At 42.2% G+C, this 21,120-nt stretch overlaps 2 protein-coding genes across 3 annotated transcripts; one reads left to right on the top strand and one right to left on the bottom strand.

Annotated features, from left to right (window-relative positions):
- The first annotated feature begins 133 nt into the window (after positions 1-133).
- GON7 (GON7 subunit of KEOPS complex) lies at positions 134-5,125 on the top strand. Its single transcript, XM_005483173.3, has 2 exons — positions 134-377; positions 475-5,125. Exons 1-2 carry the CDS (start codon positions 134-136, stop codon positions 606-608), a joined length of 378 nt encoding a protein of 125 aa, XP_005483230.1. The 3' UTR covers positions 609-5,125.
- A 758-nt stretch (positions 5,126-5,883) lies between these two features.
- Positions 5,884-8,733, bottom strand: LYSET (lysosomal enzyme trafficking factor). 2 transcript variants are annotated; one of them, XM_026791175.2, is made up of 3 exons: positions 8,544-8,733; positions 8,103-8,170; positions 5,884-6,696 (listed from the first exon to the last, which is right to left on the bottom strand). In XM_026791175.2, the coding sequence occupies exon 3, from the start codon at positions 6,678-6,680 to the stop codon at positions 6,285-6,287; it is 396 nt and encodes a 131-aa protein (XP_026646976.1). In that variant the 5' UTR covers positions 6,681-6,696; positions 8,103-8,170; positions 8,544-8,733; the 3' UTR covers positions 5,884-6,284. The 2 variants fall into 2 exon arrangements, with proteins under 2 accessions (XP_026646976.1, XP_026646975.1); XM_026791174.2 differs by lacking the exon at positions 8,103-8,170 and having other exon boundaries at positions 8,544-8,682.
- Between the last annotated feature and the right edge of the window lie 12,387 nt (positions 8,734-21,120).

Consider the following 21,120-nt stretch of genomic DNA (forward strand, 5'->3'; position numbering starts at 1 on the left):
CGAGGAGGCGCCAGGGGGCGCCACAGCGGAAGCGGAATGGCGCGCGCCCCACGTGACCGTGGGCGGTGTGTCACGGCGGGGCGGGGCGGCCCGCACGTGACCAGCGGGGCGGGCACATGAGCGGCTGGCGGTGATGGCGGAGCTGGCGGCCGAGACGGAGCCCGAGCCGGGCCCGGGGCGCGATCTGGTGGCGGAGCTGCGGGGCCGCGACGGGAGAACGCGGACGGTGCGGGTGCCGTACCCGGCGGCGGCGGAGGGCGAGGCCGCCCAGCTGCGCGGGCTGCGGGCAGCCCTGAGCGAGCTGCAGGAGCGGGTGGTGGAGCTGCTGGCGCCGCTGGTGCAGGAGGAGCGGGCGGCTGCGGGCGGCGCGCGGCGCGGTGAGTGGCGGGGGGGGCGCGCCGAGGGGGCTCCGCCGGCCCCGGGGCGCCGCCCGCGCCCCGCACCGTTCACCCGCGCCCGCCCCAACTCCGGCAGGTGCTGGCGGGGATGACGGCGACGATGACTACGATGACGAGGAGGAGGATGAAGGCGAAGACGAAAACAACGTGGACGCGGCGGCGAGCGGCGATGACCCTCCCGTGAAGCGGACGAAGGTGCAGCAGCCGTGAGGGCGGCGCTGGAGGCCGGGCCTGTGCCCGGTCAGGCTGTACCGACTGTAAGTGTCCCGGGCCCGCTGCACGGAGCCGCTCCCGCCGCGCTGCTGCTCCATTTAAATGCGAAATGTCTATCCCGACACTGCTTTAATACGGAAGCCTTTCCCAAAGGATGCGCCTGGGTGTGAGCAGCGTGTTGCTTACAGGGTGCCAGTGTTACGCTGGCACCAGTTTTTTGTAAACTACTTGGCAGGTACAGACTTTTCTCACAAATCTTCTGATTGGTATGTTTTTTAATAACTTATTTTGAGTCACAGTATTTTTTCATGTGACACCACTTTTAAAATAAAGCAATAAAACCTGAAAAGAGTTATTTTGTCAAATATGATCTTTAAAAAACAGCTTGTGTTTGTATGGAGAAAAAGCAATATAAGACCATTATAAGTATCAAAATTAACAAGCATGTATAGGACTGTGCCTGTTCCTGTACAATCCTACAGCAGAAGATTATTTTTGCTTAGCATCAGCAAGGTTTGGTCACCTGTCAGTCAAGAAGCTTCTGCGAAAAGGTATAGAACACTCTAGTGTTTATATCTGTTTAATGGATAGTCATTCCATAGAGCCTAAGGCCTAAGAGTGTTCTCTAGCAGAATTTAACTGCCTGAATGAATACTGTGAAAAGCATTTCAGGGGCTTATTTTCATTTTCTTGTGTTCTGGCACAGTTTGTTTATATTTTATGGGACCTGAGCAAATCTTGAGACTTACATATGTAGGACAAAGTATGGAAATAAATGAACTTTTATGAGGACAAAATTGTCTGCATTCGTTTGAAATGCAGGGAAGAGCCAGAAATGAGGTTCAGTAGATGTGTCCTTGACATTTATGTACTCAGATACTCTAAGATGCTCTGTTGGCAGATGGGATAGAAGCAGAACTGAAAAGACCAACTCAGGTTGTACACTTGTTTTCCCTTTTCCTCCAGACAAAACTTCCAGAAATGGTATGAACTGTCTAATGGCTGATTAGCAACATTTAACATTAGGCAAGAATTTGTGGCCTTTACCTATAAACTGTGTAAACACTCCACTGGCATGTCATGGACTGAAAATGTTTGGTCTAAAGCAACAGCACCACTGGAGCTTCAGGAGACCTCATGCAATTCTAAGTTGTAGGTTTGCTTGTGGCAAAAGTGCCCTAACTCTTTTGATGAAATGAAAAAACTTAATTTTTCTGAGAGTTGCTGCGAGGTTACCAGGCTTGGGAAGCTTTAGTGTGATGTGGTTCCCTACCCTCCCAATCCCCTACAGCTGTGTTCTGAACCCTGTCTGGAGAACCCCATAGTCATCTGTGGCCCTGAATTTTAGGCAGGGGAGGTAAGCCTCAATGGAAAAGATGCTGTATTCTTCACCTCAGAGAGAGGCAGTGCTGTTGTACCTAACCAGCCTTCAAGGGGGCACAGAACGAGCTCAGCTCACCACATCTGCACTGGTCAGTGCACTTTGTATGTCTTACTGATAGAACTTGGTTTTACTGGCCCCAGGGAGCTCAATGGATTTCCTCACTAAAATAAAGGGGGGAATGCTGGTGTGTTTGTATGGAATTAAAAGAGCTGATGTGATACTAAATTCTTGGTGGTTAGATGATAACCAATTACTTTTACTAGTTACAAAACATTACAACAAAAAATGCCAAAGTGTGTCTCCTTCACAAAGACTGGGATTATATGACGTACTCTATTGTTACTGTTTTGAAATACTGAACTGCTGGTTCAAACAATTTTGAGGCTAAATTCATGAAGGAACTTAACAGGTTGCAGTTGTCTGTGTTTAAAAAAAAGCTTAAATCTCAAGTATGCAAGGCACTCAGATAGCTGTGTGAGGGAGAGGAGGTAATCCCATTATGCCCAGTAATTGGGACACTGTCTAAAAGTGCAGTGCCCTTCCTATCTCCCAGGAAAGGGATCCACAGTCATCACTTTCATTAAAGGATCTGAATGCCATTCACCCATGGCAGCCCATTTAAAAGGTAACTTATCCATAAGTTACCATCTTACCATCCATAACTCCATCTTCAAAGGTAACTTACCCATAAGCTATCATGAGTATCAGGTTCTCTGTGAACTACCCAGTAGTCTGGCAGCTGGGACATCATGGGCCTTAACTTGGTGCCTGGGTTAGCACTCAGCACTGTGAACACCTGAGCAGTTCTGCACCAGCCACATGGGCTAGACATGGGCCCTGAGGGCTGAGTTGGGCAGATGCACCTTCTTATGGCTGTAGCATGTTCTTTCTTCCCAAAGAAACCTGCACCATCTTTAAAGAGAACTAAGATAAATCCGTTCTTAAAATTTAACTACACAATAAAATTATTAAACTGCTTTTGTGCATTAGGTCATTTGTAGAAAAGTGGTTTTCATCAAAGACTGTGACATAAAAATCAGGATTTTTAAAAAAACTAGTATGAGAAACTAAAGAGTGTCCTTTTAAAAAAATAATGGACCAGGCAAAAGAAAATAAGGAGAGTTAATATGTATTCTGCAACAACTGGAATGTTTTGTTCCAGGGATAAATCAATCCTCATATTTTTAATTTAAAAAAGGAATCAAGTTTGCAGTCCTACTTTGCTGCTGGAAGAAACATGCCATAAGGAACACATTTTACTGTAACTTACTTCTGTCCACGCAGCCTCATGTTATGCTCTTCATTGGACCTGCTCCCCCATGGCAGGAATGAAAGACAGGCTTAGTAGCAATTGTGCAGACACATTCCTGAGATGGGAAGGGACTGTCAGGTAAAGGTCAAGCAGCTAAAGAAACTAACTTTGAGACTGCTCAAGTGATGTTCAAGCAGTCTGACACTGCTTTATCTTGTGACACAAATGAAAAAAAAAGAAATCTAGGGTAAGTGGCATACAGATGATCATTAATCACCCTCGTGTTACAGCTACTCACTTTGCTGGCAGAACATTAAAGCTCAGAATGTTGCAAAACTTCAAGCTTGATTATCCCAAAAGTTTGTATATGATGTAATTTTCTGTTACAGACAGGTCTTTGGTGATTCAGATAATCAGCCTTGACAATACTTATAAATTTTCGGAATAATCAAGCTGAAAGTTATTTCACTACTTTTTTTTTTTTGATACTACAGTAAAAACCAATTTATCATTCATTTTTATAGTCTTTCCTTTATTTACCCTGTTGGTAAGATTCCACCTGTTGATGTTCCTCTGGTATCAAAAATGCTGGAAGCACCAGCAGAGCTAACTTAGCTCTTCTCCTACTCCCACTGTCTAATATTCGTATCCACTATGTTAATAGTTCTCCACTGCTGCCTTCCCCTTCAAGCTCAAATGCTTACACACATAGCATTTGCTTGAATCAGACTGTGTGTTTTTCTGTAGTTAGTTGCAAAGCAATGCCTGTCAACAGCTGGAATCCAAAACCAGGCCTCTGATGGCAAAGTCGATGAACATGAGCCCCAGTTCTGCAAGCCCCCGCCATGCCCAGCACGTGCTCCACAGCCAGACAGCTCTGGTCACCCCACCAGGCCTGCCAGTGAGTTTGCTAAGGGTCTCATGTCTGCATGACACAAAATGAGGTGGTTCTTCCTATCATTTTCTATTTTTGGTGCTTCCTCTTATGCACTTGGCTCTTTGAATAGTTCCATCTGCATACAATGTAACTGTTCAGTTTAAAACAGTCCAGCCAGAGGTATCTCTCATACACAAGAGTAAAGAAACAAGAGGATTCCGTTTCATCCAGCAAGCCCCAAAATTTCAGGCTACAAACAAGTAATTAGGGCACAGAGCTTAAGAGGAGAACAAAAGATGAACTGAACACACACACTGAGGGAAGGACATGAGCACAGGCTACAGCAACTGACAGCCAGCACTGCTGCCTGGCACCAAACACCGAAAAATACCCCACTAAACCAAAACCAAACAACAGAAATGAAAAGCTATTGATGAGCATCTGCATTAATAGACTTGTGTTTACAAACATTGAAAAGTTTTTATTTTATAGATAAATAGCATGGTGATTTTAAAAGTTGAGAAACAATACAACTTAAAAGCTCTGACTCCCCAAGATACTATTAGTCAGAGTTTATAATTTACTCTTACTCCAGCACAGTAAGATGGCAGCTTCCTCCTTTTCATATTGCACTTAGAACTCAAACCCTTCTTGCAAAGGCTACATTGTTTTCAGGTCCTAGCACCAATGCTGACAATTGAAACCAGTGTCTCAAAGTATCTCCAAGTGCAAACAGAAAGTTTAAGGTATTGGAACTGCCATGCTTAAACACAGCAACAGTGAAAATAGTGTTCTCTTTCCAAAGCAAGAGAAAGACAACTTTCCAGGATTCCCTTAAAGCAGTCAGAAATAGATTAGCATTTGTGATGATTAGATATGGACAATCACATACAGCTGAAATTATAGTCAAAGAGTTCAGCTCATAATTCTTTTGAGCCTACTACTTCTGCTACTTCTGAGAAGTGTATTTTGCACTGTTTTCATATTTGTTACTTCCATCATGGCTGGGACAAAAATTTAGTTCTCAGAAGAAACAAAAATGGACCGAAAGAAAGAACAGATTCAGTCTTATTCAAAATATGCTATTCCAAAATAGCACTGAAAAATAGAGGTTGAAACTATGGCAAAGAAATCTCAATGGAATTTCAGTAAGACTGAAGAAATTTACATTCATTACAAGAATGAGAAGGTACCTTACTTCTTTGAATTTCTGGAAGAAACATGATTATCTGTCTTACAACCTGTTAGTAGCATCCCCCAATCAGTTAACTTTCCCAAATTCAAAGTTTTTCCTAATATATCAGTTCTCTTGGAGCACAGTTTCCCACAATGTCTGAAGTGAAATTGGAATGGCCATAAATTTCAGTAACTTGTAAATTTATCAAGGAAGATGATAGGAGAAGGAGACACAAAAGAATTTTTGTGCAGACTACAAGCCAATGCCAGCATAGACTGCTTTTGATGTTGCAGGAACAGTTTAAAACACCAAGCTCCAGGCCTATGCCACTCCTCACTGCCTGCCTACTACAGCATGGGACTGTTGTGACTGAAAAGAAGTAGCCTACCGCAGAAAAAAATGTACTTTTTCCCTTTAAAGGTTTGCACAAACTTTATTCTTTGCTTCCTGTTTTTGTATCTAAACTTATTTTTTAAAAATTCCTTTAAAACAGCACTGATGTAGATAATAAAAAAAAAAAGAAAAAGCAAAGAATTGAGTTAGGTGCAGCTTTTATAATCATGTTCTTAATTTCTTTTTTCCTTTTACATTTACCACAAAAGAAGTATCTTTTCATTGATTTCACTCCAAGGGAAAACATAAGAAATCACTTTTTTGCACAGAGGAGTAAAGTTGTGGACCAGAAACTTGTTTCCCCACAGGACATTTCAGATGGAGAGTTGCAATTTTGCATCATTAAGGCAAAATGAGGAATACTTCCAACATGTGTCACACAGATCTCTCCCACTCTGGCCACTGGATAGATCCATAATTAAAAACCTTTGTAATTACTTGTTTGTTTTAAATAGAAAACAGTCATTCTCTTCATTGCTTATCAGTTTGAAGGAAAAGGCCCCTTCGGGCCTTCACCCAGAACTTCAGTCTTGTGATTAGATCAAGCAAATGCAATTGCTTCCAACCAGCAACAGAAACTAGCAGTTGAGCTAAGTGTCAATTAGTTGTAATCTACTGATCTGATTAGAGGCCTTGACAAATGTTTGGTGCCGATTGCAGATAACAGCCAAGCAGATAGGAATGATGCAATACCCAACAGTTTTGGGATCAGCTCTCGTACAGGAATAGAGGAACAGGAACATCTGTAAGTATGGTATTAAAAATATTATTGTCCACAGCCAGAAGGGCAGGGATAGCAGTCGTACTTTTAAGGAGTGTGTCCATGTGGTTCCTTCCTGTGGTTCCTTGGGGTGTTGCTGAATGTGCTCCAGTGCCAGTTTGTTGTAAGTCTCATTGATTTCAAACACATAATAAAAAGCTGCAGCACTCGCTAACAAGTACAGCCCCACGCCAATCCAGCCCATCCTCTGGCGGAAGTTCATCATTCTCCATGCTCTGCCCCTGCAACAAAAGGTGACAGAGACATTCAGTAGAGCTTGCAGAGAGAGGCAACAGATGAACCTTGGTTTGCACAAGTTAACCTTCTATAACTTTTCATTGCACATTAGTTAAAACACACACATCAATTTCTGAGTTTTCTCTACATCACAGAAAATCATTACTCTGCCAGCAACAGATTAATGGCAACAACATAAGAAGCTCCACTGATGGCTCTGGGTGGTTTAGGGCCTGCTGGCTATCAGGACATACCTGGCTTAGCCAGATACTCATGGAATAAAACAAATGTCATCAATTGGGTAAGTTACTTACCCCATCTGCCCTCAATGCCTCTACACATAATGTGAGATTTTCTATAAACAAAGTTTGGAAAGTTCTTTGATGCCTGCAAGACAGCCAGTAATGGCACCATCACTAATTGTCTGTGGTGCAGCAACATCCTTTTCCATTAAGCCCTAGCTGAGTGCCCATTTATGAACCACAGAAAGGGATGTTTTCAATTTGAACATGAGATTCATGGCTTAGGCTGCACTAAAGGGACATACTTGCACAAATTATTGGAGGCCCAGAGACACTACTGGGCTCAATTTGAGCTGCTTCAAATCTCCAGCCGGCTGCATGGGTCAAGGTGACTGGAAACACTCTTCAAAGCAGTCACTACCAGTTCAGCTGGAGTGTACCTCCACACAAATGAAGTCATCACCTCTTCCCCTCCAAACAGCCCTTGCACAGGGCAGGGAGAACCACTGCTTCTCTGCACCTGATTGGGGTTCTGCAAAAAAACCCGCTTTTTCAGACCTCTGGGCTTTTACCTTTTGTACCTTTTCCTATAGAGGGGTAAAATCCACCTATGTAGTGCTGCTTTAAGAAAATATATCAGGCCTTTAAAATACCACACAGAAATGCTTATTGAAAAATGCATTATGCATAGAAAACAGTAACAATTCATGGAAGCGTTAGAGAATTTACCAAAAATTATACAAAATCATGACACCATTCTAAATCACCCTTTCTGAGCCAGACCAATCTGCCAGTTTTGTTGGCAATCCTGATTTTACATAACTGAGGGATATTCTCAAGCCTGACATGACAGAATGATCAAGGCAGCCCTAGAGAAATTGTTCTGGCCCTCAGACTCCTGCATTCATGGTGGCTAAAAGAATCAAACATTCAGGGACACAAATACCTGAGAAGGAACAGTAAATACCTGAAAGGGAACAGTAAATACTTAAGAAAGCTATTGTGGATTTAAGTAATGTCAACTTCTCGTTCAGCTGACCCTTCTACATAACTCAGCTGCACGTTTCCCTTTATTACCCCGAGACAATATGTTTAGTACAGCAACTCAAATTGTTGAAAGGAATTGTAAATCTGTAAGGTAAAAACTTGAACGCCAGGTCTGCGTTTACCCGCTAAAGAAGCCGCTGGCTGCTTTTCCAGCAGTTCGGCATATCCGAGCTGGCTCACGAGTTGTCGCCTTCGAGGAAAATAAACCGTCACAAGGTATGTACATACTGGAAACATAAACACTATCAAAACAGCAGCAGATTTAAGCAGGTAAACATCAGCGCGTTTTGATCCTGCCCTTGAGCAGCAGCCAGAATAGGAGCCTTAGCTCCCGGTTACACCGAAAGAGGCTGAGCTAACAGAATCTTCTCATTGTTATTCTCCGTTTTCAGACCCAGCTCCAAACTTGCAGCTTTTGGGCACACCCGCGACGGTTCTCGGACCCCTTCAGCCCACAGGGGCTCTCCTCCGGAGACCCCCGCGCACACCGCCCGCCGGACCCACGCTCCGGGCGAGCCGCGCTTCGCCGCCGCAGCTCCTTCTGGGCGCCGGCAGCTCCTTACCTTCCTCCGGCCGAGAAGGAGGGAGCGGGAGGGCGGCGGCGGGCGGCCCGCTCCCCTCAGCCCGCGCCGCGGCGCCGGGAGGCGGCGAGTCCCGCGGGCCCGCCCCGCTGCCCGCCCGCCGCCATGGCCGCCCGCCGGCACCGGCACTTCCGGCTCGGCCCGACGGCTGCCGGGGCGCGCGCTGCATCCGGGGCGGGCGCCTTGGCCGGCGGCCATCTTGGCTCGGGCGCGCGCCCCTCAGCGGCCGGAGTGGCCTCGCCCAAAATGGCGGCGTCGCCCTAAGGCGGCGCGCTTGGCTGTTCGCGGGGGACAGACATAAAATGTGTTTCCCTCGTGAGCCCGCCGAGGGAAGTAATAACAACAATTGCTAAGGAGGTTACAATGGAGACTGAAACAGTCCAGCAAATGGCAAACGTGTAGTGAAGCCCCAGTATATGCTTATACATAAACATGACGTAGTGGGTTATTTATATCAAATTAAATTATCAGGAGATTATATGCTTATTATCCCATAGCAACGGGGGTTGGGAACAGGTGATCTGTAATGTCCATATGTCTCTGTGGTCTAGTGGAGAAAAGCTTTTAATGACGCTAAAAGATGGTTTAAATTGACGGCACAATTACACGCTCAGGTGTGTGCTATGGAATGATGGCGATGATTTTGGGAGAGTTTGTGAGAATGTGTTCGCATGAATTCAGGAACTGGGACGTGAGCTCTGTTAATGCCGGTTAATGCTGAAACTTCACTGTGTTTGCACAGAAGTGAAACCTGTTACTAAATTGTATCATAAAGTCATGAGAACACTACCCTTTCTTATTGGGAAAGCAGCAGTGGCCACAATTCACTGTCATCAGCTCTCATTAAGTTGAAGGAGGCTAAAAAAGGATTTTAAAAGAAATGCCCAATAAGAAACAAAAGTTGCTAAAGCAATGACTTTTTTTGTTTATGTGTAAATACTTAGGATCTTCTGCCACTTTTCTTGGGGAGGTAGCAGGTGCATGTGACACAGTATATAAGAGCTGCTGCTAAATCAAATCTATGATGGATTATCCTGCTATGTTTGGTGTTTCAATGAAAAGCATTAGAAGCTGGTGGTTTGGATTATAGTCAGGACAGCTGATGAAGAAATGCACAGAGCTGCAGATATCAGTAGAGAAAAGGGAGACTTGAGAGCCCACAAGAGTCAGAAATACAAATCCCCTGTCATAGAGCAACTTCATATTAAGTTGTACTGTTTTGGGTTTTGTTTTATGGTGTTGTGGTTTTTGTTTGTTTGTTTTATTTTGGTGGTTTTGTTGTTTGGTTGGTGTTTTGTTTTTTTGTTTGTTTGTTTGGGGGTTTTGTTCTTAGGTTTTTTTGAATTATTATTATTGCTTTAATGCTCATTGAAGGCCCCAAAGTGACACAAGATGGCGCCCAGAACCACAGGTAGAGCCAACCTGAGCAACACCCTGACTCCCAGGTCAGAGATTTTACACTTTACTTCAGTTGAATGAAGATTTCATTATCTTTTCTGAATTTTAAATAAACCTAAATAAACCACTAAATTAGTGTAGTTCTGATGACAGATGTGGATTTGAACAGTTACAGACAGGTAATTACTCTCGGAACACTTCTCTCAACTAAATCCCATTCTTTCCATTCTTACAGGTGCTGAGGTCCCAGTTGATGTAAAAGTGAATAAAGCTCCTGTGTGTCTGACAGACCTTCCACTCAAGCATGGCTATATTGCATTTTCTTATGTTGAGGTTAGAGGTAATGATGAACCAGTTTATTTTAAAAAACCCTTCTAGATGTCAAAGAGAAGGCTTCCAGTGCAAATTAGTGTGAATGGATGGCTTGGCAGTGGATACATGTGCTAAGTGTAAAGCCTGCATTTACATTTAATATTCCTAAGAAGAATCAGTGAAATGTGGACCTTATTCCTATTTAAGAAGCCTGTCTTTTCACTGAATGGTTGGAGTTGGAAAGAGGATGGTTTAGGATTTAACCTGCCTGTAAACCAAGTAGGTTAAAAGACTCAATCAAGGGTCTTCTGTGATAAGTGTAGAGCCTGAGATTGTGGCTGTAAAGAGAAGGATGTAAAAAATTTGAAGAGTTATAACAATCACAAGCTGCCTTTGAAAGCTAAGGCATAACACCAGAGTGATTTGTAGTATTTTTGGGCTAGATCTCAATCTGTATAAATTCAGTGTTATGCTTAATCTCTGCCATAGTAAAGAAGGGACAGAGCAAATAACTGAGGGTTTGTTGGTTGGTTAGTTTTAGCAGCATTCCCCTGAGGGGGGAGGGAATAATACCAAAATTAGTAGAACAAGAAGCAACTGTTCTCAGCTTTAGACAAATTCCAGTCATAAGTGCTGGTAATAATAAGGGGAAAGAACTCATAACTCTGCATATTGAAATGAGAACATACACCTGGTGAAACTCAAAAGGGTAATATTCAGCTTGGGAAACCAGAGAAGATGGAAGTCTGCTGAATCCAAAGGAAATAATATTTCATGAACACAATCAAAGAATTAATAATGGGATTTTGTAGCATTAAAAAAGAAGTGTTTGACCTAGTTTTGACATGCAATGTATTTTTATAGAAATATTTGGTTTATTTTGAAGGTAAACGAGAGAAGCAATGGAGCAGCAAGAGCTGGCTGCTCCATAGAGGGCAGGAGCCAAGTGTAATAACACAGGTGATGTCCCCCAGCCTTGTAGGACACTGATTTGTGATTCATCTAGAACATCACAGTCCTGGATCTTTTCCTTCTTAATCCTAACTCTAAACCACACCTTTGGCTAGAGAACTCCTAGAATCCTTACAGACTGTAAATATCTTTGGATTCCAAGGGAAAAACTTAGGAATTTTCATCAGTGAGTGCATGAATGCCCAACCCCAGTCCCACAGAGCCTGAACAAGGCAAGCAGGGAACCCTGGATTCAGACAGGAGTACAGAGCATCAGGCAGGAACAAGGCAGGAGCAAAGTCAAGCTGTGAAGGCAGCCCACAGGCTAGGGTCAGATCCAGTGAGAACTAGGGTCAGACATCACCTAGCAATTGCCATGAAGGTCTGTACTGATAAGAAAAGACCGAGGGCAAGCTAGGAAGTCAGTCTGTGACTCCAGATCCAGATAAACGTGGCTTGGCACAGCCATGGCTGAGCTGTGGCCACGTGCTGATACAGGTCAGGCATGAAGGCACAGGGCTTGGCTGAACTAGGGCTCCTGAGCCCATGGCAGGGGTCAGGTGAGGATTGTTGGGGCCATTAAGGCCTGCTAGGATGCTCGGGATCCTGACAAACTACATAGGATAAATGAGGGTTGACAAGAGGAATCAGAAGGGTTAATTGTGATCTGTAAGTCAAACAAAGTTTTCATAACTCAGTATTAATAGAAAGTCTTTCCTAGGCTTAGATTTTGGCCAAAAAAATCTAAGAAAGAAAAGCAAAGGTAGAATACCTGAGATGATTACAAAACCAAAATTAGCTGGCTTTCCAAATGGAAGGCAGAAGCTGAAGGACAGAGTGCATCTCACATCCTTGTTGGTGAATCTCATGTTTATATTTAGCAGAGTTGTAGTAGGTTCTCACTGACAAGTAATCAAGTGAGACTAATAACAGAGACATTTCTGTCAAGATGGCATTTGCCTTCTACTTTGTAGGATACTGATTTGTGATTCATCTAGAACATCATGTTCCTGGATCTTTTCCTTAATCCTAACTCTAAACCACACTTTGGCTAGAGAACTAGGATCCTTAGAGACTGCATAAATGTTGGGATTCCAAGGAGAAAACTCATGGGAATTTTTATCAGTGAGTGCATGAATGCCCAGTGTTTCTGCAGCTTGTAGCAGTTTTATTTATTAGATGTAGTTACAGTGAATTTTGTAGTATCCTGTTGTGGTGTAATAAGTTGTTTTGATCAGTTTCTTATAGTTTAGTGTGAGTCAAGAACATTAGTTTGCTTCAATTAATATGTTTTATTTTATGTTTCATGAATCTTTGATTTGTGTTTTAGACCTTTTGTTTTTCTCTGAAAATAAGGTTATAATCTTCTGAGTTCTTTTTTTTTCTTGGGTAGTTGTTTTGTCTATACTGCTGTCTTTCTTTGAATTTTTTTGTTGGATACACTGTTTTGTTATAGAGTGTGGCACATTCATTTCGGAACATGGAAGAAACTTTTCTATAGGACTGAATTTTTATATTTTATTTTTTCTCATTTTAAATTGAAATAGTATATGTGTTTGGTTCGGCTACATTGACCACAGGAGAAAGAGCTATTCAGTGAGGTGAATGGTGATCTTTATCGCTTTTGACTTACTTTGTATACTTTGAATTTTTGTAACCTTAAATTACCTTAATCTTAAATTCTCAGTTCCTGAAATTCTGCTTCTACTGTTTGTTTTTTGGCAGCAGCCACATCTGAGTTAAACTTCAGTCAATCATGTTAGCCAGCTTCTTTGAATACCATCCATACTTTGTTCCTAGTTGTAGAAATATTTATCATCTTTCCAACAAACTTTTTGAAATTTACAAATGGAATAGCGATCTCACTCTCTCAAACATCCACAGTAAACATCTGCCAAAGGAGGAATTACACACTACCCTTTGTCAATGTGCCTATAAAGAACTGAGTCTTTTATGAACAAGGGCCTTGGTATTTTAGACAGAACTCTTCACTGCAATGGTGCTCCTGTTCATTACTTACCTCTGAATGTACCTCATGGCTGCATTGTTCATTATTTACCTGTGAATGCACACCTCATGGCTGCATTGTTCATTATTTACCTCTGAATGTACCTCATGGCTACACTGTTCATTATTTACCTATGAATGTACCTCATGGCTACACTGTTCATTATTTACCTGTGAATGCACACCTCATGGCTGCATTGTTCATTATTTACCTCTGAATTACACCTTGTTCATTGTTTACCCTCATGGCTGTGTTGTCTGCAGTAAAACAATTCTGGCCGGAAAGAGATAAAATCTTTGCTTTTACCTTCTCCTCTGCAGCCAGTTACAAAATGGCATCAAAGTTGAGCAAGAACTGACAAAACATACTGAAAGGATATGGGTAGAGGTGTTTGGTAACTGACTATTCCTCTCTGTGGCATTTATTTAAATAGAGGACAAACACAATTTATGCAGAAGCAATGCAAATATTGATCTCACAGCTCCAGTGATATGACCCAGCATTGTACTGGCCCAGGAGGAAAGAGAGCTTGCAGAATTTTTGTCAAACCAGTTTACAGTTATAAATTGCATTTTAAAAAAATTATTAATTACAATTTATTGTTTTTGATGAAATCCCCACAAATAATATAAAACCACCCAAGTCCACTTCCAAAGCCACCATTAAACTCCTGAGAATTCTGCTTTTCCATGTTTTCAACTAAAGTCATCTCATACTACCAGAAAGGAACAGTTATTAAATTTCCATGCTGAGTTTGCTGCTGTCAATATATTCGGTCATATAAACAAGTTAAATGAAAAATGACCCATGTTAAGAAGAAAAACAGAATCCTTCTGTCCATATAGATAGTCCAAGAAAAACATCTGACCATCTCAGAGAATGACTGCTGCATCCTCACAAGAGGAGTGACCTTTTTTAAAATTTCCACTAATTATCTCTCCTTCAGTGGTGCTTATGTGCAGCAAGTCGGTCATACCATAGAATTATTGTAGAGATTTAGTTATTGTCTCTTCTGAGATTCCCAGTTTCCAGAGTGTACCTATCTTGCTCTAGACTGTAAACTGTATGCAGCAGGGAGTATCTATATTTAGATTTTCCAGAAACATAACTTTCTTTCACTGAACAAATAGTGGAAGAACTCAGTTCAGATCAGGCCTTTTCCCAAGTTCAAAGGATCCCAACTTTTTTGCATTGACCAGGATGGAGGTTTGGAGGAGGTAGACAGCACAGTGTTTAAGATTTGCAGAATCCAACCTTTCAAAAACAAGAACAAAGACCAAAACAACGACAAACCAAAACCAAACAAACAAAAAACCAAAGAAGCTTCAAAACCCCAACAAAACCAAACCAAACAAACAAAAAAGAACTTTATGTGTGTGTCTTTTAGGAACCTCTTCCCTCTGTCCTGTTAGAGCTTAGGAATTATCCATAGTTACTAACATTAAAATGTACTGCAAGAGGCATATGTGTAAGATATCCACCCATATAATGTGAGGCTTGAGAGGTTCTTAGTGTCAGAAATGTCTGCATAGATTATAAAAAATACAACTTGTCTGAGGCAATGGGAAATCACTGTCAGAGGCAGGCTGGATGCCAGAAATACCTGATGGTTTATCCAAGCTCCAGACCTGCAGAGCACCTCGTTTCTCATGGAAGTGCTCGATATCAGCTCAGCTGAGAGGGCCAGCACCAGAGGGGAGGCTTTCATAAAATCAACTGGAAGGAAATCTTCATCCTCATCTGCATGGAGGGCTCCTGTTGTTGTCCTGTTGTTTATCTTTAATGAAAGATAAAAGTCTGTTCACTGTAGCTGTGAAGCTTTTAAGTACTCACTTACCCTTTTGCCTGAATTTGCCTTTTTCTGAAGGCCATGCTAGAGGTCTGTACCAGAAATCCACACAGAGATCCAGAATTACTTGAACATTCATACACAGATATTAACAGCAGTTGATGGTTACTCTCAAAGGGAAAAATTCAATAATTTATCAGTAAGTAAGTATTTGCATTTCATTTAACAAAAGCACATTAAGCAGTATGTGCAAATCTTTAAAGCAAAAGTCATTATCTTTTTTCCTTACTTTGCAGAATTTTTAAGCTGCTGCTCTGTGCTATATAAAATGAAATTTCAGCAATGCCTACTGTCATATACTCTGTCACATAATTCAAAGTGAATATTTAAATATCTCCAGCTTAGCACATTTATTATTGCATTTGTTGGCGTCCTTAAAGAGGGAAATGTCCACTTCACACAAATATATGCTTGATTTGCCTTTCACCAACACAATGTAAACATAATCATCATAAAAACATGAAGGTACTGGGAGAGTAAAGAAATACACTGCTATGAGACTGTAACAAGTGTAAGTGCATCCAAATCAACCCCTTCTCCACACAAAAAAGTATCTGGCTTAAATTAGTGTGTCACTGTAGGTGCATTTCTGCACTGCTTTGTTTAATAGGAGTTAGAGCACCTCCATTCTAAAATGATGCCTCTACACAGTGCAGGACTTGTTTGCCAGGAGTTTGTAGTGTTCTGGGTAACTGTTACCAGCTGAAGTGCTTCACCAGTGAATCCAGTGCATAAATGATGATGTTGCAATGGTCTGTGATGGAAACTTAAACCTATCCTGATCTGGGTGTTGAAGCAGAGATTACCATTTCAAGGTTCTTTCATCTTCTATTCTGTCACTCCTTTTTCACCAGCTACAAATTATAATTCTCAGGTTGTTGGCAAGTTTTTGAAGTGCTAGTTCTAAGTGCTCTGGCAAAACAGCCTCTGAAGCAGTAGAAAATCTTTAGATTGGTAAAATTTTTACTTTCTGGAGTAGCTTCACACAGTAAAAATGCTTAGAGACTTGGTTAGCCAGCACAGCACTGGTGGGTGAAAACAGCCACCCTAACCTGAGGACCAGTGGAACAGAAGGTGTAGATGCCCCTTCTCTGGAAATTTGCACAAATAAGGCCCCCAAAACCCCACCAATGTTAGCCAGCAACACAAGAGTTTTGGAACTGTAGAAGAGTCTCTGACAGCTGCAAGTTCTCCTTTCCCCAGCTGTGTGGAGAGATAGAAAACCAGTCTTTTGGGGCTATTGTCATTGATAGCAAGTGGAGATGATTAGCAAAGAGGAGTTCAGGTTTGAATTCTCGCAAGACTGAGTAGGTGAGATCCTTTGACAAGACCCACATGCCTATTATTCTCCCCCACCCCAATCCAGGCTTCATCATCTTCAGATGTCCTACAAATTGTGGTCAATCCTTCTGGCAGGCTCTTTTGGTTTGCAGAGTAGCCAAAATCTAACCTGAAACCACTATCAGCTTTACCCTCGAGACATCTGAGCTGACTTCTAGTTCTCTGGCTTATAAAACCATTTTCTTGAGAGAACTCTATAGTCCAAGTAGCTGAAAAATTACTTAAGTGCTTGAAACACTTTTGTGACAGCTCCTTGTCACATCCTGAGGCCCCTGCTATCTAAATGGTGGCATGAGGGCTTTCCTCTGGTGTAGGGTGTTCCTCAACCTGTCTGACTTCTCCTAGCAGGCGTCCATGTAAAAAAGAAACCCACTTCATAGGCTTGGTGCAAATGGAGCAGAAATAACCACTACACAAAGTTCTGAGAGTTCAAGAAGAACATTCCTCTAACTTTTCCTCCATTTGATTTGTTTAGCTTCTTTTCCAAGTAAATAAAAGAGAGAGTGTGTATGTATCTGCATTTATTGCACAGTTTCAAAAACAAGTACATAGACCTCTTTTGGGCATTGAGCTTCTGTATGTATTGGGACAGTTGGCACTTGGATAGTGATGAGGGGAATAGGTACAATGTTACTCATTGTACTCATGTAGTCATTGCTCATCCCTTATCAAACAATGGGAATCTTCATAGGCACAGGTTAGGACAAACTTTTCATCCATGTGGAAAGCTTTCTTCAGAGGTCACACCAGAAAACTGAGGCTCAAGGCAAGCAGTCTTCATCCATTCAGTCACTAACATTCCTTCCCCTCTCCAGAAGCTCTGAGAGAAGGGAATATCCCAAAGGGCAGCATTGGCATTGTATGTTCAACTCTAAAGGCTGCTCTTGTACATGTGGTCCATTAGTAGGAAGCACAGAATTGGCCTGTTCAGAACCACTAGGAATATTTGCTGTGATCCTGCCAATGGAAGTGTCCCTTTTAGCTGTCAGAAAAGTGACTGGGAAGCAATACCTGTGCAGGCAGCTCCAAAATGATTGTAACAAGTCCTGCATTCAGATGTGTTCATTGCCTAAGCTTTATTTACAGACTGTCAGGCACTGAGTATGTGAGATAATAAATTTAATAGCACAGTGATACAACAAGTATTAATGGAATTTATCATCTGTGCAACTACAAGTGTCTTACAGTGTCTAGGCAATCTAAAATGTCTGAAAGTTCGTGATTCTAAATGAGCTATCTATTTCACTTTACAAGCCTAAGCATCTAGTAAATGCTCAGAGCTATAAGCAAATTGTGGTCTCAGTTGATTAATTCCAGCTTTTTTTGTTGATGGTGGTTTGGCTTGGCTTTTTTTTTCCTTTTTTCTTTTACATTACAGCTGATTAGCTCCTGTTTTCTAAGACTAGTCTCCTGAACTTCCATTTCTTTTCTACATGACCTTCTTCTTTCAGAAGGGCATGTAGTAGGAGACAGAAATGGGATGTTACAGGACAGAGTGTTGGTAATGTGGAGGAGATGTACATGTATAGTTTAATCTTTGTATATGAGACTGAGCAAAAGGATAAAAAAAGCCTCTTTTGGTTATTGAGTGTGGGGATTAGATGATGTTTCAGAATGCACTCTGAGTGGGAAAAAGCCAAGGATGGGGGATGTCCGGTGGAGGAGGACAGGTTGTGTTCCTGCCTCTAGGAGAGTAGTAAGTAGGAGTCAAGTCGGTGCACCATTGGTGTGTAAGTATGAAAGGTTTGGGAGCACAAGAGGAACAGCACCTGACTCAAAGCAGGCTGTGCTTCTAGATTATCACCCAGAAGCATCTTTAGTTAACTTCAGGACAGTTGTGGCATGTCCAAAAGAACTCTTGTCTGTCCAAGGGAAGCTCATTTTGGTTAGGACTGGGGTTGTTTCCAAAAGCTTTTCTACAACTTGTTGATGAAGCTTGAGTTTCTTCTGTGTGTCACTGGCAAAAATGAGGGGTTTCCTTCTGCAACATCCTCATATACTGGGGACACTATCAGATGGATTTGGTTTCTTTATTTTTTTTTTCTTTAATACACTGTAGTCAGTTGGTTGTGGAATACTGCTGGCATGGGCTTTGGAAATGCTTTTCTCCATCTATTCTTTTTGCACTTGTAAGACTGTACATTGTGGTAGCTTTTGAAAAAGATGGAAATTGCTGCCCTTCCCAGAGAGGAAAGCCAGTATCTTCTGATGGGGCTGTACAAAATCAGCAAGCACAATGGCCTGTGAACTGCTGGTGAACTCTAAGCATTTAAACAAAACAGGAAAAGGGTCCTCAATCACTGGAGCCATGAGAAGAAAGTGCAAGTGATGGTGTAGCCCACACCGGACTTGTATCTTTCCTGTTTTGTCAGTTTTAGCAGTTTAAAAGGTTCAACTGTAGCCCCAAACAACTCATGGAAATGGAGAACCACTGGAGTGAGGACATGTTCTTTAGGTCACCTTGAACATGTCCTCACCAGGAGAAGCAAAGACATATGTAAACCACCAAAATATGGGACAATAATGGTAGGATTCATATATGTCCAGGTCACTTTATATGAATTTATGTACATGAGTTATGTGTCCATGTCAGTCTGATTTACATTCATTATATTAAAATAGCTACTTTTTTTTTTAATAATAAATTACAGCAATGCAAAATATGTGGTAAGATGACTCATTTTGCTGTAAGCCTGCTCCCAGAGTTGTTATAGGTACTTAAAACCACCTGATTAAAAATCACAGCTATAAGCAGAATAACTCTCGTAGCATGAAACTGTAGGTGGAAAACATCACTGCAGCCTAGTCCTTATCCAAGTCTCAATCCAAACCTTGATAAACTGTGAGGTCACCCAAATCCTTCAGAGAACAATCTTTCAGGATTTCCTTGCACATAAAGTTTGAATCATTTTAACTACACTGAAGCAACCACCAAAATATATCTCTCCATATGTCTGCATTGACAAAGTTTGCATGAGCATTATTTCCACAGAGCTGCTTGCCATAGTAAAAGGCAAGACAGCAACAGTAATGTAGCTGTGTGTCTGTGTCCACAGTTGGGTTTTGACTAGCAGAAGTTATTCAGTTTAAAAAATCTGCTCCAACTGACATAATTATACCGGCACAGGACTTTGTCATCTTTTCTCTCTGTCACATAGATTTTTTTTGGTGGCTTTAAATTCTTTATTCACTGGTGAAATGCTTTCCTGGGCTTATACAGAGTCTGTCCCCAGCATGTTACATGACAAGCAAGCAAACTTGGCAGCCAGGCCTTTTCTTACTTTCCTGCAGCATACACATTCATCAGAGCTCAGGATAGAAAACTTTTTGAGCTTTAAAGTAAGCTTACTTTTTTACATAAAGTAAGATGTACCTTCTCATAAAGGTGATTTCCTTGCACTTTCAAAAAAAGCCTTAGTTATCCTATTTTCATGGTTGGAACAGAAGAGCTTGCTGTGCTCTCAGTGTGACAGGTGGCCATCTAAGCAGCACTCCATTGAGGCTGATGCTAGCTCACGAATCCTTGAATGGCCCTGCATGGGCTGCTCATCTGCCAGGCATTGTTATTCTCTTTTGTCAGGTTTTTAAGCTTTTCTAGCTGAATTTCTTCTTCTGATCTCTAAAAGAACAGAAATACCAAAGAGCCACAGGCAGTACTCAATAATCCTTCTTTTCTTTATAAAATCAGAATACTGAAGCATAAACTGCATAGGTTGTCAGGTGAGTGGGGGAGTAGAGGTGAACCACTCCTTCCCCATCCCTGCTGCTGCTGTGAAGTAGGATTGCCACCAAAAGAGGCAGTTTGATGCCTTCTCTTCCTGGCTTCTTTTTTCCAACCCATTCACTGCCTTGTGCCACTATAACCAGGTAGGAAAAAGAATGGTGATACAGACTAAGGAATTGGTTTAGGCTAAGGCTTAAATACTGTTGGCAACTTCTGGGTTTGTTTAAGTCCATCTAAGTTCCTGCCTCCCTTATTCCGTTCTTGCACAGCCACATAAGCACATGGACTGTCGTGAAGGAGGGTGTGGCAGAAAGTGAGAATAAATGTCAGCTTCTGGAGGGGCTGTGGCTCTGAATAGCAACACCTGATTTAGCTGTCTGTACAACAACTGTCTGATTTCCAGCTGGCAAGGCCTGATTTCCAGCTCTGCTGGCTCCATAGGCACCAAGTCCCTCAGAGCAGAGCAGCTGGGCAGCATCAGGTGCTAAAGGGGTCCCTCCTGGGAGCCATGACCAGAGCCCCACAATGGGCAGATGTTGTGTGGCCCTTGGCAAGGGATAGCCGTGCTATGTTTGAATTCAGACATCAGAAATGAGCTTTCACCCCCAGGACTAACCTTCACTGATTTGTCATTTAAAAGCTGCTGGCCAAGAGCACAGTCAGAAAAGTTTCCAGGCAATAGCTGCAGGTATGTGTTCTGCCAGAAATTAGGCAAAAAGCAAACATAAATTGTAGAAACTCAGCTTCTGTCACACACATCCTCTAGTGAACCACTGTGAAAGAAGTCTTATGTGTCCTTTTGATTAATCTTGCAATGATTAAGCAGTTGTAGAGGTAGCAGAGAGCTGAGGAAATGGCAGCCCACCATGCTTCTCATACATTTGTCTCTGGCTGCCTCACTGGTGATGACAAGTTCCACATGCTGTGTGGCACCTGGACTACTCTTTGAGTCTCTCTCAGGGCCCAGAAGCTGCAG

This window comes from Zonotrichia albicollis, chromosome 6 (assembly GCF_047830755.1).
Source record: "Zonotrichia albicollis isolate bZonAlb1 chromosome 6, bZonAlb1.hap1, whole genome shotgun sequence".
In the NCBI taxonomy this organism is placed as follows: domain Eukaryota; kingdom Metazoa; phylum Chordata; class Aves; order Passeriformes; family Passerellidae; genus Zonotrichia; species Zonotrichia albicollis.